This window comes from Callospermophilus lateralis, chromosome 19, assembly GCF_048772815.1.
Source record: "Callospermophilus lateralis isolate mCalLat2 chromosome 19, mCalLat2.hap1, whole genome shotgun sequence".
NCBI lineage: Eukaryota > Metazoa > Chordata > Mammalia > Rodentia > Sciuridae > Callospermophilus > Callospermophilus lateralis.
This window is the reverse complement of record NC_135323.1, coordinates 6,521,020-6,535,126: the sequence shown is the minus strand read 5'-3', so window position 1 is coordinate 6,535,126 and position 14,107 is coordinate 6,521,020. Positions and strand designations below refer to the sequence as shown.

General features: G+C 48.3%; 1 protein-coding gene across 5 annotated transcripts; it reads right to left on the bottom strand.

Annotated features, from left to right (window-relative positions):
- Positions 1-10,042: 10,042 nt before the first annotated feature.
- On the bottom strand, positions 10,043-14,107 carry Zscan10 (zinc finger and SCAN domain containing 10). 5 transcript variants are annotated; one of them, XM_076840547.1, is made up of 6 exons: positions 13,696-14,107; positions 13,192-13,482; positions 12,977-13,015; positions 12,798-12,855; positions 11,496-11,701; positions 10,043-11,399 (listed from the first exon to the last, which is right to left on the bottom strand). In XM_076840547.1, the coding sequence occupies exons 1-6, from the start codon at positions 14,089-14,091 to the stop codon at positions 10,149-10,151; spliced, it is 2,241 nt and encodes a 746-aa protein (XP_076696662.1). In that variant the 5' UTR covers positions 14,092-14,107; the 3' UTR covers positions 10,043-10,148. The 5 variants fall into 5 exon arrangements, with proteins under 5 accessions (XP_076696662.1, XP_076696663.1, XP_076696661.1 ...); XM_076840548.1 differs by having other exon boundaries at positions 13,831-14,107; XM_076840546.1 differs by having other exon boundaries at positions 10,043-11,701.

Genomic DNA, 14,107 nt, shown 5'->3' with positions numbered 1-14,107 from the left:
GCTAGGTGCAGATCCCTGCAGGCACCTGGTCAGCATTCCATACAGAACATTACCTCACTGGGCTGCCTGCCCTCATCTGAACTCTGGAGCTTCCCACCTGCATCCCAAGTCCATACTGTTATCTATGTGTTTATTTTGCATGCTGGGGATCGAACCCTGGGCCTGGCTAAGCACATCTATGTGCTGAGCCACACCCTCAGTTCCTCTGCTCCTCTCTCTCAGGTTGGGGGCTGGTGAATATACCTATCCTGACTCAGACAGCCCATCCTAGCTCTGAGAGTGCCTAAAGCGGAGGTCGGGGGATCAACAAGGGACAAACCCCTACTCCCTGCCCCAGGAGACTCAGGCTCTTCTGCTTCTCCTTCTCTTTCCATCTCTTTGAATCTGAACTACTGACCCTTCTTCTTGTCCTAGGGGAGGCTCCACCCTCCAACCTTCTCTCTCTTCTGCTCTTAAAGCATCTAGGGCCTCCCTCCTGGGGTGGCCCTCAGCTGATCTTTGAGCTAGAAGAACAGGGAAGAGAAGGTGACTGCTTCACTGGGGGTCAGACCCCTGGGGACAAGGCCAGACCAGATGGTGGGGTCATCCTGGGGAGACATCTGGGGTCTAAGGCCAAGGACTCTCTGGGGAGGTGGCAGGTGGCAAGGAAGCTTTCTGAGTTTTCCCCTCATCTGTTCCTCTCTAGCAGGCCAGACCCTGGAACCCTGAGTCACTATGTGCTACTCTAGGGTGAATAGGAGCAGGCAGTGGGCTGGGCTCAAGGCCTGTCTCCCAGGCCATGACCCTGCTCAGTCCTCCATGTTCACCCTGCTCTGCCCTGTTCTCCCTGGGCCTTGGTGGAGTAGGACTGCAGGGAGCAGGGCTCATGGGAAGAACAGGCCCCAACTCAGGATGGCTCAGCTCAGCTAAGAAATTACTGTCCAGTAGACCCACAGCTTCCTTGGGCTCCCAGTCCTTTAAATGACATTAGCAGGCCAGGCAGGAGGCACATGTCTGAAATCTCAGTGGCTCAGGAGGCTGAGGCAGGAGGACCGAGAGTTCAGATCCAACCTCAGCAACTTAGTGAGGCCCTAAGCAACTCAGGGAGACCCTGTCTCTAAATAAGATATTTTTAAAAAGGGCTGGGGATGTGGCTCACTGGCAAAGTGCCCTTGGGTTCAAATGCTGGTGCCCTCCCCCCTCAAAAAATAACATTAGTAGGTCCTGGTTATGGGGACCTGGGAGGTAAGTTGTGGGCACCACTCTCTGGGAGTGTGAAAAAAGGTAATCAGGGCCCCCAGGAGCAAAAAATAGAGTTAAGTGATGGACAAATGGTCAACCTGCCCTCAGGTCCAGCCAGGTCCCTGTCCTATATGCTGTGTGGCTATAGAAGCAGTGGCTGGAGGAGCTGTTTCTGACCTCTGCCTAGCCCTAGCAAAGTTCTTTCCTGGCCAGCTCTTACCCAGTGTTGTAGTTTGTGTGGATCCACAGTCTGGGGTTGTCAGGGAAGGATGGACACTGCATATACTTCCCGGTCCAGGACAATGTCGAGATGTCGCTCAGTGGCCCATCTGGGGTTAAAAATCCCACCTAAATGTCTGGTCAATTAGGTTTGTTTATGGTGCCTTGTCTGTGTGTGTCTCACTGTTGGTCTCAGTCTCATTATGGGTCAAAGTCAGCCCACTTCATATTCATTTTGTACACCCCTTAAATGTTCTTTTGTCTAAAGAGTTTTCAAAGAGAACAACTAATGATAAAACATCATGTAATGCTTCTTCTCTCAGAAAACTCTGTGAATTAGACTGGCCAGCCTTTAAAGTCGGATGGCCCTCAGAAGGGACCACCAACCTCTCTACGGCCTATCAAGTTCACAGAGTCATTTCCGGGCAGCCTGGCCATCCAGATCAGTTACCCTGTATATAGGTTTGGATTAAAATCCTCCTAGAAGAGCCAAGATGGTTAAGATTTTGCCTTATAGGAACAGCTAGAAAACAAACCTGAAACTCTCTTGCTAACAAAACCTTCCTCCCCAAAAAAACAGGTTCTGCAAAAGAGCTCCGAGAACGTGGATCTTCCTCCTCTGGATCCCTCTGCCCTTCAGAAGCCAAGTTCCCCCTCGATGCCTAAGCCTTTCCATTTTATAATATATACATATATTATATACATGTTCCTTTTTCTACTGGTAATTTCTCTGTTAAAATCAGAAGAAAGGGCTGGGGATGTGGCTCAAGTGGTAGCGTGCTTGCCTGGCATGCGTGCGGCCCGGATTTGATCCTCAGCACCACATACAAAGATGTTGTGTCTGCTGAAAACTAGAAAATAAATATTAAAAAATTCTCTCTCTCTCTCTCTCTCCCCCTCTCTTAAAAAAAAAAAAAAGAAAAGAAAAAGAAAAAACAAAACTATTTATAAAATCAGAAGAAAAGCCACAAAAACTACGCTCAGTGTTGATGGCCAACTCTCTGAAGGTCCAACTCAAGGGGAACTCATTTTCCCTTCAGTTTGTCCCGATTGAACAAACACGATTGAACAAACACAGGTAAGAAGGTGACTAACCGGTGTGCCAGGCTCCACCTAGAGAAAGCAAAGCAGCCGCTAGAATACCCACCAATTTGGTAAAGATAAGCAAGACAATTCAAGGACCAGATGAGCCCCCGGCTGCTTTCCTGGAGTGAGGCTTAATGTGTGTACACACTGATAGACCCAGAGGCTCCAGGGAATAGAAGTGCTCTTAATATTGCTTTTGTGACTTAATCAGCCCCAGATATTAGGAGAAAGTTACAGAGACAGGAAGGATGTAAGGGAAAAATGCTGTCAAAATTGGTAAAAATAGCCCAGAGGGTCTACAATAATAGAGACTCCCCCCAAAGAGAAGCAGGCTAAAAGGTTAACAAGAGTTGGGGTAGTGGCTATGTCAGAATCTCAAGGCGCCTTAAGGCCTCAAGCTCCTGGACAACAATGTCCAAGGGCTTCACTCCCTAAACAGCAATAGCCCCCGGGAAGAAAAACTAAAAGGCCAATTTCTAATGAGAACAGACTTTAAAAAGGGGACAATAATTTGTTCCTTGTGAGGCACAGCCAACCTGTCATTTAAAGGGCCAGAAGCTATTATATATACTTGTCCAATTGGAGAAGAATACCTGCTCTCTCTTTTTTTTTTTTTTTTTTTTTTTTTTAGTTGTAGATGGACACAACACATTGCCTTTATTTTTATGTAGTGCTGGGGATTGAACCCGGGTCCGCCTGTGCTAGGCAAGCACTCTACCGCTGAGCCACAATCCCAGCTCCAGAATACCTGCTCTTAACAAAAGACACCCCACCTTCCGATCTCCTCACAAAATTCCAAAAAGAAATCCCAGGGGTCTGGACAAAACCAATTCTCCTAGCGGTACACCAGCCACCTCTTACAGTGCAGCTCACCAGCATTGGAAGGCTTAGGCATTGAGGGGGAAACCCGGTGTCTGAGGGGCAGAGGGATCCGGAGGAGGACAGTGTCCTATCAGACAGTATCCTATCAGACTGAAAGATAAAAAAGGCTTAGCCATTCACATCCACAGGTTATAGAAGACTGATATCCTGATCCCCTTCCAGGAACACACCTGGAATACACCTGGAACACAGCCTGGAACACACCATTGCTGCCTGTCCAGAAACCTGAGACAAAGGACTACCGACAAGTGCAGGACCTAAAAGAAGTCTGTCACAGAACAAAATTAAAACAATCATGCAGATTCCTTGCCCTAAGACTAAGCATCAGGTGTGATAGTTCCTTGGAGCCATTGGGTATTGCCGCTTTTGGATTCTCGGTTTTGTTGAATTAGCTCAACCCCTGTATGTTACTACAGGGGAAAAGGAGGACTTGAACTGGGAAAGAACAAGAGGCATTTGTCAAACTGAAACAAGCCCTAGTCTCTGCACTTGCATTGGCCTTCCAATGTTCTAAAGCCATTCCAACTGTTTGTACATGAAGTCAAGGGAATAACAAAAGGGGTGCTTACTTAGACTTTGGGGCCATGAAAACATCCGACGGTATATTATCCAAAAGACTGGCCTATGTTACGGCTAGATGGCCAAACCGTCTCCAAGTCATCACTGCCACAGCAATCCTGGTTAAGGAAGCAAATAAGTTTATGTTGGGGCAAGATTTATAAGTGGTAGCCCACATACTGTGGAAATCTTGCTCCAAAACCCTCTGGAGTGCTGGCTGTCCAAAGCTCGTATCACCCAATACCAGGCTCTTCTTTTAAACCAGCCCAGGATAAAATTCTTAAAAACCTCAGCTTTAAACTCAGCCACCCTTCTACTTGATGATGATCGCTCCAAGCCACTGCACAACTGCCAGGAAATCTTGGAGCTGCTCCAGAATGTCTGGCCGGACCTAATGGACACATCTTGGCCAGATCCAGACGAGATACTCTACACTGGTGGCAGCAGCAACATTCAAAATGGAATCAGGTATGCAGGGGCAACTATAGTCACTTTAAATAAAATTATCTGGGCTCAAGTTCTGGGACATAAAACTTCCGCACAAAAGGCAGAACTAATTGCACTTACCCAGGCTCTCAGACATGAAAAAGGAAAGACTGTTAGTATCTATACTGATAGTAGATATGCCTTTGCTACTGTTCATGTACATGGAACTCTCTATAAAGAGAGAGAGGACTGTTAACTTCAGGAGGTAAAAATATCAAACATACAAAAAAATTTTGGCTTTACTAGAAGCCCTCTGGTTACTGAGAAAAGTGGCTGCTTGACATTGCAGAGGCCACCAAAACACAGAGACATCAGAGGCAAGAAGAAACACCTTTGCTGACAAAATAGCCAAAAAGGGTGATTTCAAAGCCTGTGGAGACTTTACAAATTTTGCCTGTGTTGCCTAATCGTGTTCTACCCACTTCCCCTATGTATACAGAATTAAAAAAAAAAAAAAAGAAAAGAAACCTAGGAAAAACCTTAAAGACAACTGAGGACCAAAACGGATGAAAGATTCTACTGGACAAAAGAATCCTGATGCCAGAGACAATAAAAAACTGTTCATTAAGTAATTACATCAAGAAACACATAATGACTAAGTTGTTACAAAAATGACTAAGTTGTTACTAAAAGACTTTTACATTCCTAAATTAACTCAATTAACACAGCAAGTCTCTTCCAGGTGCCAGTCCTATGCTCAAGTAAATCCTAATCCAAAGGTGAGCCAATTTACAGACTGCAAGGAGAAACACAAGGAGAAAGATGGGAAACGGACTTCACTGAAGTAAAGCCTGGACAGTGTGGTTATAGATACTTGTTGGTTTTTGTGGACACGTATTCAGGCTGGGTGAAAGCTTTCCCCACCAAGGCGGAGACAGCAACTGTTAAAAAACTTATCCAGGGGGCTAGGGTTGTGGCTCAGTGGTAGAGCACTTGCCTAGCACGTGCAAGGTCCTGGGTTTATATAAAATAAATGAACAAAATACATAAATATAAATAATAATAAATAAAATATAAATATAAATAAATAAAATAAACAAATATAAAAATAAATAAACAAAAACAAAGGTATTATGTCCAACTACAACTAAAAGATAAATATTAAAAAAAAAAAAAAAAACTTATCCAGGAGATAATTCCCCAATTTGGCCTCCCAATAGCCATGGGGGTCCGATATAGCCCAGCTTTCACAGCTAAGGTAACTCAAAATTTATCTAAAGTCTTTAAAATTAAATGGGACTTATATTATATATAGGCCTTCAAGTTTAAGACAATAAAAAAAGATAAATAAAACTGTAAAAGACACCCTTACTAATTATACTTGGAGACTGGCATAAACTGGACGGGCCTCCTTTTGCCCTTTATTCTAAGACCGTCGCCACTGGTTCCCAGACTAAAAGATTAATAAATAAATAAATAAATAAAAACTAGCTGAAATAGGTAACCCCTCACTTCTTAAGTCCTTACAGGCTCTCCAGCAAGCCTCCCAACAGACTCAGGCTTTAACTAAGGCAGTCCGGCAGCTGGTAACGGGAGAAACTTTTGCCCACTCCTTCCAGCCCGGAAAGCTGATATGGGTGAAACGCCATCACCCGTCTACCTTGAAGCCTTGCTGGCACGGACCCTTTCCAGTCATCTTGACCACCCCAACTGCTATGAAAGCCGCCAGAAAACAACATTGGATTCATCACTCCAGATCAAAAAGGCAGCTTCAACAGAAGGCACATCCCAGGACAACCAACGATGGACAGTACAACCAACAATGGACTGTACAACCCATGGACAGTACCTTAAAGCTAAGATTTACAAGGTCGTCTTTGGAGGACTCTTTACTTTTACTTTCTGTTCTGTTTCACTTTCAGACATGCACACTGCACACAGCTCTCCTCCGAAACTCTTGAGGCCAGAAAAAGACAGGAAGCCTGCTTCTAAAGATTAAACTGCTGGTCCTTAAAAGCATATGATTATGGCTTGGTAAACTTAGTTCAAACTAAAACTTAGATAAATCAAAGATTTGATTTAGTCCCATAAAACCAGTGGGGAATGTTGTGGTGTGAACTGATAAATACAATCAATAAGAGTGTAGGTTATAGGTTATAGATTATAGATACAAGATTTTGTGAGATAAGACAATTATAAAGCAAAAACTGTCATAGAAACAGGCCTAAGACTCCATTTTGCTGCCTTCTATAAAAAAAAACTATTACAAGAGCTGTTTCTGAGAAACTGAAATGAAAGCTGTTTTTTTTATAAAAATTGTCTTTCTGTACTTTTTACCCCACAAATTGTACCCCTACTCAGGATACAGTGGTGGTCATGGTGGGCTACATCCTGTGTGTGAGTGCCCTCGTGGGTCTACATGACTGTGAAGTAGATTCTCACCCCACTGACCCCCCCACCCAAATTCAGGATGCAACTGTCACCTGCTTGAACGCAGGAACGTGGTCAACTGAACTGCAAAGCTAATGCTTTTTTTTTTTTTTTTTGCTTCTGTTTATTGATTGCAGTCCTGCCTAGAGCCCACAGATCTCACTTATTAATGTTTTAATTTCTATGATTGGCTAGCTTACATGATGATAAGCAAGTCACTGAGGTGTGGGTTTTGTGCTTATATTCTCTTTGGATGGACCAGGAAGCTGCTGTCTTCCCACAGAGCTTGAGTCTCTGTGGTGGGTGACAGTCCCTGGTCAGGTAATTTAAACTCTCTTTTGATTTGAAATTCAGACTTAAGAGTGCTTTCTGAGGCATCTCTCCGTAACACTAGGGCCAGGGGAACCAAACCCAGGCAAGGGAAGCAGAAAGGAGTCACGTCAGGAAAAGGCCAAGGAGAGCTTTTGGTAAAAGGTGAAAAAAAATTTTAAAGATATCCTGCAAAGGGTGCAGAAGTGGTGTCAGGAAAAGCTGGCCTCTGGCAGCTCCATGGAGTTCCTGTGGAAGGCTCTCCGAGGTCGTCTGCAGCTATCTGACTGTGAAGCTGTGATTCTAAGGAGGCCAGGTCTACCCAGTAGCACAGGCTAGACACCCTTACTTGCTTTACTGGCCCTTGATTCAGTCCCTCAGCCACCTTGTGCCCTGCTGTGTAATAAAAGTTGCTTTAACAGAACCAAGTCCATCTTGTCCATCTTGGTCCATCTTGAGCCTGAGACATTGTACTCATCTTTCCTCCTTCCCTCCCTCCCTCAAGCAATCCTCCTGCCTCAGCCTGCAAGAGTGCTGGGACCCCAGCCTTGGCCTATCTGTTCTTTACTTCCATGGAAACTAAGAACCGTAACCCAAGATCAAAGTGTCTGGGGGTGGGCAGTGCGGGACACCCACTTGATCCAGGATGAAGCAGAGGATGGAGGGGGCAGTGGTAAGATTTCCAAGCTGAGAGATAGCCTTTCTTTCCATTTCTGAGAGACCCTGCTTGCCCCCACCCCTGCTCAGCATCTCCTGCAGGTGTGTGGGAAGTGGCCAGGGTCTTCCTTGACCATGTTGGCACTGCCCATTCCTTCCTGGGACGAAGGCAGCCTAATCACTGGGCCTCCCCCCAGAGGTGATCCAATTCTTAACCTCTTGGATTTTCATCTTATGTTCCTTTAATCTGAAGGGCCTTGCCTCACCTGAGTCCCACTCTTCCCAGAACCCCCAGCTCCAAGGTGCTACCCACCACCAGCCTTTCCTTATTTGTGGCCCTGACCTTGAGTCTCCTGGCTGCCCTGTTCAAGGTCTTCTTTAATACCCTTGCCTGCACTTCTCAAATGACCCCTTGCCAAAACCCTACTTACCACTCCTTCACGTACTCCACTTGGCTTCTTAACTACAAAATTCTCCCACAGGTCACAGGGTCTTTTGTGGGTCCCATTACCACACTGAGGGCACACTCCCAGATAAGTACAATGGCCCCTGAGCTGGTCTCTTTGACTTTGTCTCTTCCAAACCATTTCCAGTGGTTAACACCCAAATTATTTTATTGGTAGAAATGAAATCACCCCCTGTCTATAAACTTCATCATGAGGTGGGAACAGTGGTGCATACCTGTAATGCCAGCTACTCAGGAGGTCGATAGGAGGATTGCAAATTCAAGGCCAGTGTGAGCAACTTAGTGAGAACCTGTCTCAGAATGAAAAGGGTTGAGGAAATACATTGTCCAGTGTCCTGGCATGCAGGAAGCCCTGGATCTACCTCCAGTACCACAAAAACAAGGTGACTCATCCTGTTTTCCCATCACCTTACTCTGGCCTGTCAATGTCAGCCCCTTCCCATCTCTTATCTTGAACAAATATGGTCTAGCCAAGTGCTCCCTTCCCAGGGCCTTTGCACATGCTGCCCCTGCTGCCTGGAACATTAACATCCTTGTCCTTTTGAAACTGCCTCCCATCATATCTCAGCCCCATTGTTTGATAACCCAGCACATTGCCTGACTTATATGGATGGTGCTCAATAACTAAAGTTTTAAATCCTGTGGGCTTCTCTAATTCCTTAACCCTCAGTCTCTTAGTTGACGAAATGAATTTGTTCTGTGACATCTGGTGAATTTGTTCTGTGACATCTTCCTCCCAACCCCCAAAGGGCTGGTCCGTCCCTTGGCTCAGAGCTCTTCTGCCAACTGTACCCAAAATCATCTTAGCTCTTGGGGTACAGCTTAGTGGCACACTGTGTGCCTAGCATGTGCAAGACCCCGGGTTTGACCTCCAGCTCCACAAAAAATTAAAATAAAAATCATCTGTATTTCCCCCCAGATCTGGTCCCTTGAGCCACTAGTGAAAGCAGTTCCTCTCAGTTACCCAGCAGAAATACTGTGAGATGGGGGCTGAAGGGCAAAAATAACTAGGTTATGATATCGATATCGCTGCTGTCCTTGAAAAGCAGCCAACTAGAGAAACAGGAAGGGCGTGTGCTCTGAGGCTGGAGGGGTTCCGCTGGCATTTTTAAGAGAAATCAGCTGACTTCCTAGCAGCAGGCTGCCTAATGGGCAGCACCAGGGCACAGGGCCAGTGTGCTGGATTAAAAGGATTGTGGGCGGCTAGTGGGCCCCCAATGGACAGCCTGCTTGGCTCGCAGGCAAATTCAGTTCACCTGCTTGCATTTTCAGTGTGTAGTATTATCAAGGTTACAGAACAATAATCCAGAAGCTAGGATTTAACACTTTATTCTATTATGATGAATTTAGAGAGCTACACATGGCTTGGGACTGCTGTATTGGACAGCACAGGTTTGGGGGTAAACTCTGGAAGAGAATAAGTTCCATGGTGAGATTCCTGGACCTTCCAACAAGCTGCCTGTCATAGATGGCAGTTTGGTGGATGTAAATAGAAGGACTGGACCTAGTGGGGAAGGGATGGGGTTAGAAAAAAGAAATAAAAGAGAACCACTTTCAAGAAGGCCGCTTTACTTTGTGTATATGAAATACACTTTTGAGGCCAGGAAAAGAAGCCACAGGAGGGACCAGGTGTGGTGGGCCTTGCTGTAATCCTGTTGGCTTGGGAGGCTGAGGTGGAGGCTGGCCTCAGCAACTTAGATCTTGATGGGGGTGTAGCTCAGTGGTAAAGTACCTCTGGGTTCAATCCCCAGATCAACAACAACAAAAAAGCCACAGGCGGGGAGAACAAACACTAAGGAGTCGGAGGAAGTTGGCGTCATGGGGACGTAGAGGAAGGCCTCGGGTGCTATCCATCCACAGGTGCCCGGGTAGTGCTGCTGGAACCTTGATGATGCTAGTACAGCGTCTCCCGGGCGTGGGTTCGCAGGTGGCGCAGCAGGTGGGAGTTGCGGCTGAAGCCACGACCACACTGCACACAGGAGTAAGGCCTGGCACCCGTGTGCACCAGCAGGTGTCGCAGCAGGTTGCAGCTGCGGCTGAAGCTCTTACCACACTCCGGGCACTCCTGCGGGGCTTCCACCTCCTGCACCACTCCCGTGTGTGTGACCAGGTGGCGTTGTAGATGGGCATTGCGCCGGAAGCTGCGGCCACAGGTCGGGCAGCTGTAGGGCCGCTCCCCAGTGTGGCTGCGGCGGTGACGGGCCAGATTGGAGCTATTACGGAAGCGGTGGCCGCAGGTGTCGCAGGCATGGGGCTTCTCCCCAGTGTGGATGCGCTGGTGGCGCGCCAGGTGGGCATTCTGGCTAAAGCCCTCGCCACACTCGCTGCAGCGGCAGGGCTTCTCGCCCGTGTGGCTGCGCAGATGGCGGGCCAGATCCTGAGTCTGGCTGAAGCTCTTGCCACACTGGGCACAGCGGTGGGGCCGTGGGCCACCGTGTGTCAACAGGTGGCGGGCAAGGCCGGCACGTCGGACAAAACGCTTCCCGCACTGTGGGCAGGCGTGGGGCTTCTCACCTGTGTGCACTTGCTGGTGGCTGACCAGCTGGGAACTTTGGGTGAAGCTGCGACCACAGACCTGGCATGAGAAAGGCTTCTCACCCGTGTGCACGCGCCGGTGGGTCACCAGGTGCTCGCTGCGCCGGAAGGCCTTGCCGCAGTCGCTGCAAACGTAGGGCCTCTTCTCGCGGCTCTGGCTCTGACTACCTGAGTCTTCAGAGCCCTTGTGGTCCTTGCCCTTGGCATGGATCCGCAGGTGACGCTTTAGGCTGGAGCGGCGCTGAAAGGTCTGCACGCAGTGGGGGCACTGGAAGACGGTCGCCTCTCGCCCTTCTGACTTGGCCTCTGGGACACACGTGGGCTTTTGGTCCTGGGTGTGCGCCAGCAGGTGCTGCACGAGGTTGGAACGACGCTGGAAACCCTGGCCACACTCAGCACACAGGAAGGCAGGCTCAGAAGAGTGCGTGAGCAGGTGCTTGGCCAGGTGGGAGCTCTGGCGGAAGCGGTGGTTGCAGAGGTGGCAGGCATGCGGCCGTTCGTCAGTGTGCGTGCGCATGTGCAGCTTGAGGATGGAGCTGCGGCCAAAGCTCTTTCCGCAGCAGAGGCACTGGAAGGAACGCGAAACTGGGTGAGAACGCACCTGGTGTGCCTTCAGGCGGGACAACTGCCGGAAGCCCGCGCCACACTCGGTGCATATGAAGTGCAATTCTTCCTCTGATCTAGGGCTGTCCTCGCCCACTGTGACCTCCAAAACTTCAGTGCTGCCAGGAGGGGACCCTCCTCCACCAGTACTGCTGGTCTCAGGGCCTGGCCCCAGCGTCTGGGCAAGAGGTTCTCCAGCCACCCTCAAGCTGTCTGCTTGTGACTCTGCTGAGATGGCAGAGGACCAGGCAGCCCCATTGGGCTCTTCTGGTTTAAATTCCTCCTTGTCTGGGGTTCTGCTTCCAAATCCTGGGGAAGAAACAAACAGGGATATCAGACCTCTTCGGAGGGGCTCCTGGGCATCACCAGAACCTGATGGGCCTAGAAGAGAAAAGAAACCCAGGATCCTGCAAAGCTGGTGGGTAGGTGAGGCTGGGGGACAAATGAGAAATGTGCATTTTCTCTACCACCTGTTTTTAAAATTTTCAGTAAAATATAGATGACATAAAATTTGCCAAAATAGCCTTTAAAAGTGTACATTTTTTGTGTATCAAATACATTCACAATGTTGATCAACCATCATTACTATCTCCAAATAGAAACCTCATACCTATTAGCAGTCATTCCCTTGGCCACCTATTTTATCTTTCTCATCTAAACTGTTCATTTTTTTTCCTAATGGTGCATTACACTTATACCTGATAGTGGGATTCATTGTTACATATATTTGTACATGCCCATAACATAATTTGATCAATTTTTTTTTAAAGATTTTTTTTTAAGAGAGAGAGAGAGAATTTTAACATTTATTTTTTAGTTTTTGGCGGACACAACATCTTTGTATGTGTTGCTGAGGATCGAACCCTGGCCACACACATGCCAGGCGAGCGCGCTACCGCTTGAGCCACATCCCCAGCCCAATATGATCAATTTTTAAAAAATATTTTTTTAGTTGTAGTAGACACAATACCTTTATTTTATTTATTTACTTATATGTGGTGCTGAGGATTGAACCCAGGGCCTCACATGTAGTAGGCGAGCACTCTACTGCTGAGCCACCACCCCAGCCCTTGATAAATTTTTTTGACCACCTATTTTATTTTTATATTGACTACCCATTTTAAAAGCTCAAAATTAATGGGTTAGTGGTTAGACCAGACAAGAAGCTGTTTAAAAAAGACCAGGCTTGGTGGCACACACCTATAATCCCAGATCTTGGGAGGTTGAAGCAGGGGGGTCACAAGTTTGAGACCCATAACTTAGGACCTGCCTCCATTTTTTAAAAAAGGAGGAGGAAAAAAAGACATCAAAAAAAAAAAAAAAAAAAAGACAAAAATTCAGGCAGGGTCTGGAACTGCAAACAAAAAGACTGTGGTGGTCATGAACTTGGAGAAGGGCTGCTTACCCACAAGATGCTTGGGCAAGGCCTTCTTCACTGGGACATCCTCGAAGGTCAGGGATTCCTATAACAAGAGTAGATAATCCTGTGATTGAGGAACAGGATTCTGGGACCTAAATGGAAGGAAGCACCTTCTAGAATTAAGATAAGGAAGACCTAGGGCAGAGGGGACCAGCTCAGCTCACCAGCACAGCTGCCAGCTCCTGATCTTGGGCATTCTCCTCCTGACACAAGGCGCCCTGTGGGACTGACAGCATCAGGACAGGAAGAAAGAGCTGTCAGGAGGCAGCACTGTACCCCAAGGCTCTCAGGGCATGCCCCCCATCGCCCACACCCCATGAAGCCATTCCAGCTCTCTCCCACCAGGGCCCTCCTATTCCCACCCACACATCTAGTCCACTTTCCAGGGCACCGGCTCCTCACTGTTATCTTGCAGGGGCTGGAGTGTCCTCTGGGGCCCCGGGCTCAGGGACTGGCTTGAATCTGGAGCAGGTTTCCACTCTCCAGGCTCAGCTGGACCAGGAGGCTCTGGCTGGAATGGGGGCAATTCATTTGATGGACACAGAGCTGGAGGTTCTTCTGAGGGCAGTTCCTTTTTGGGGCTGTGGCTGGGGACCTGAGAAGGACCCCCCTGTTCCTCCAAGTTGGTGGCTGCACGGGATCCATTCTTGCCAGTATTGAAACTAAAATCCTGTTGGAAATATGTCCATGTTAGGAGGCAAACAGGAGCAGTCTAAGGTCTACTGCTTCTACAGGGATGGGATGGAGGAAGAAATGGGATGGGGAGTCTCACAGATAGGAGGGTAAGAGTTGGTGGAAAGTGAAGATTCCTGTTTCTTCCAGGGGCCATCAGTCCCTGTCCACACCCCTGCTGCTCAGCCTGCTGCTGCCCACCCCATCTCACCAGTGGCCCCACGTGGGTGACATCCCTGGGCACGCCCTCCAGCAGTAGCACCACCTCCTCTCCATCCCTGAGCTGCTGACCCTGCAGGCGGCCCAGCAGGTGTGGGGGCAGCACACTCAGGAACTGCTCCAACACCAACAGCTCAAGGATCTGTTTCTTGGTGTGAAGAGATGGCTGCAGCCAATGGTGGCAGAGTTCCCGCAGCCGGCTCAGGGACCCACGTGGTCCCATGTCTTCCTGATACTGGAAGCATCTGAAGAGCTGGTGGGCCACCTCAGGCCGAGGCCTGGCCACTGGTTTCCTTGTATCCTCCTGGCCAGCGGCCTCCTCCTCCTCCAGCTTGACAGCTCCGAGCTGCTCTCGCTCCTGTGGAGTCGGGACTGGCTCCGCAAGCATCCTTCACTGTGGGGGA

What these genes read in the sequence shown, in the direction of transcription:
- Zscan10 (XM_076840546.1), bottom strand. Translation starts at nt 14,091, where the DNA reads ATGCTTGCGGAGCCAGTCCCGACTCCACAGGAGCGAGAGCAGCTCGGA. An exon ending in TCACCCACGTGGGGCCACTG is followed by an intron (nt 13,483 to 13,695) that starts GTGAGATGGGGT and finishes TATTTCCAACAG; the next exon opens with GATTTTAGTTTCAATACTGG. An exon ending in AGGAGCCGGTGCCCTGGAAA is followed by an intron (nt 13,016 to 13,191) that starts GTGGACTAGATG and finishes GCCTTGTGTCAG; the next exon opens with GAGGAGAATGCCCAAGATCA.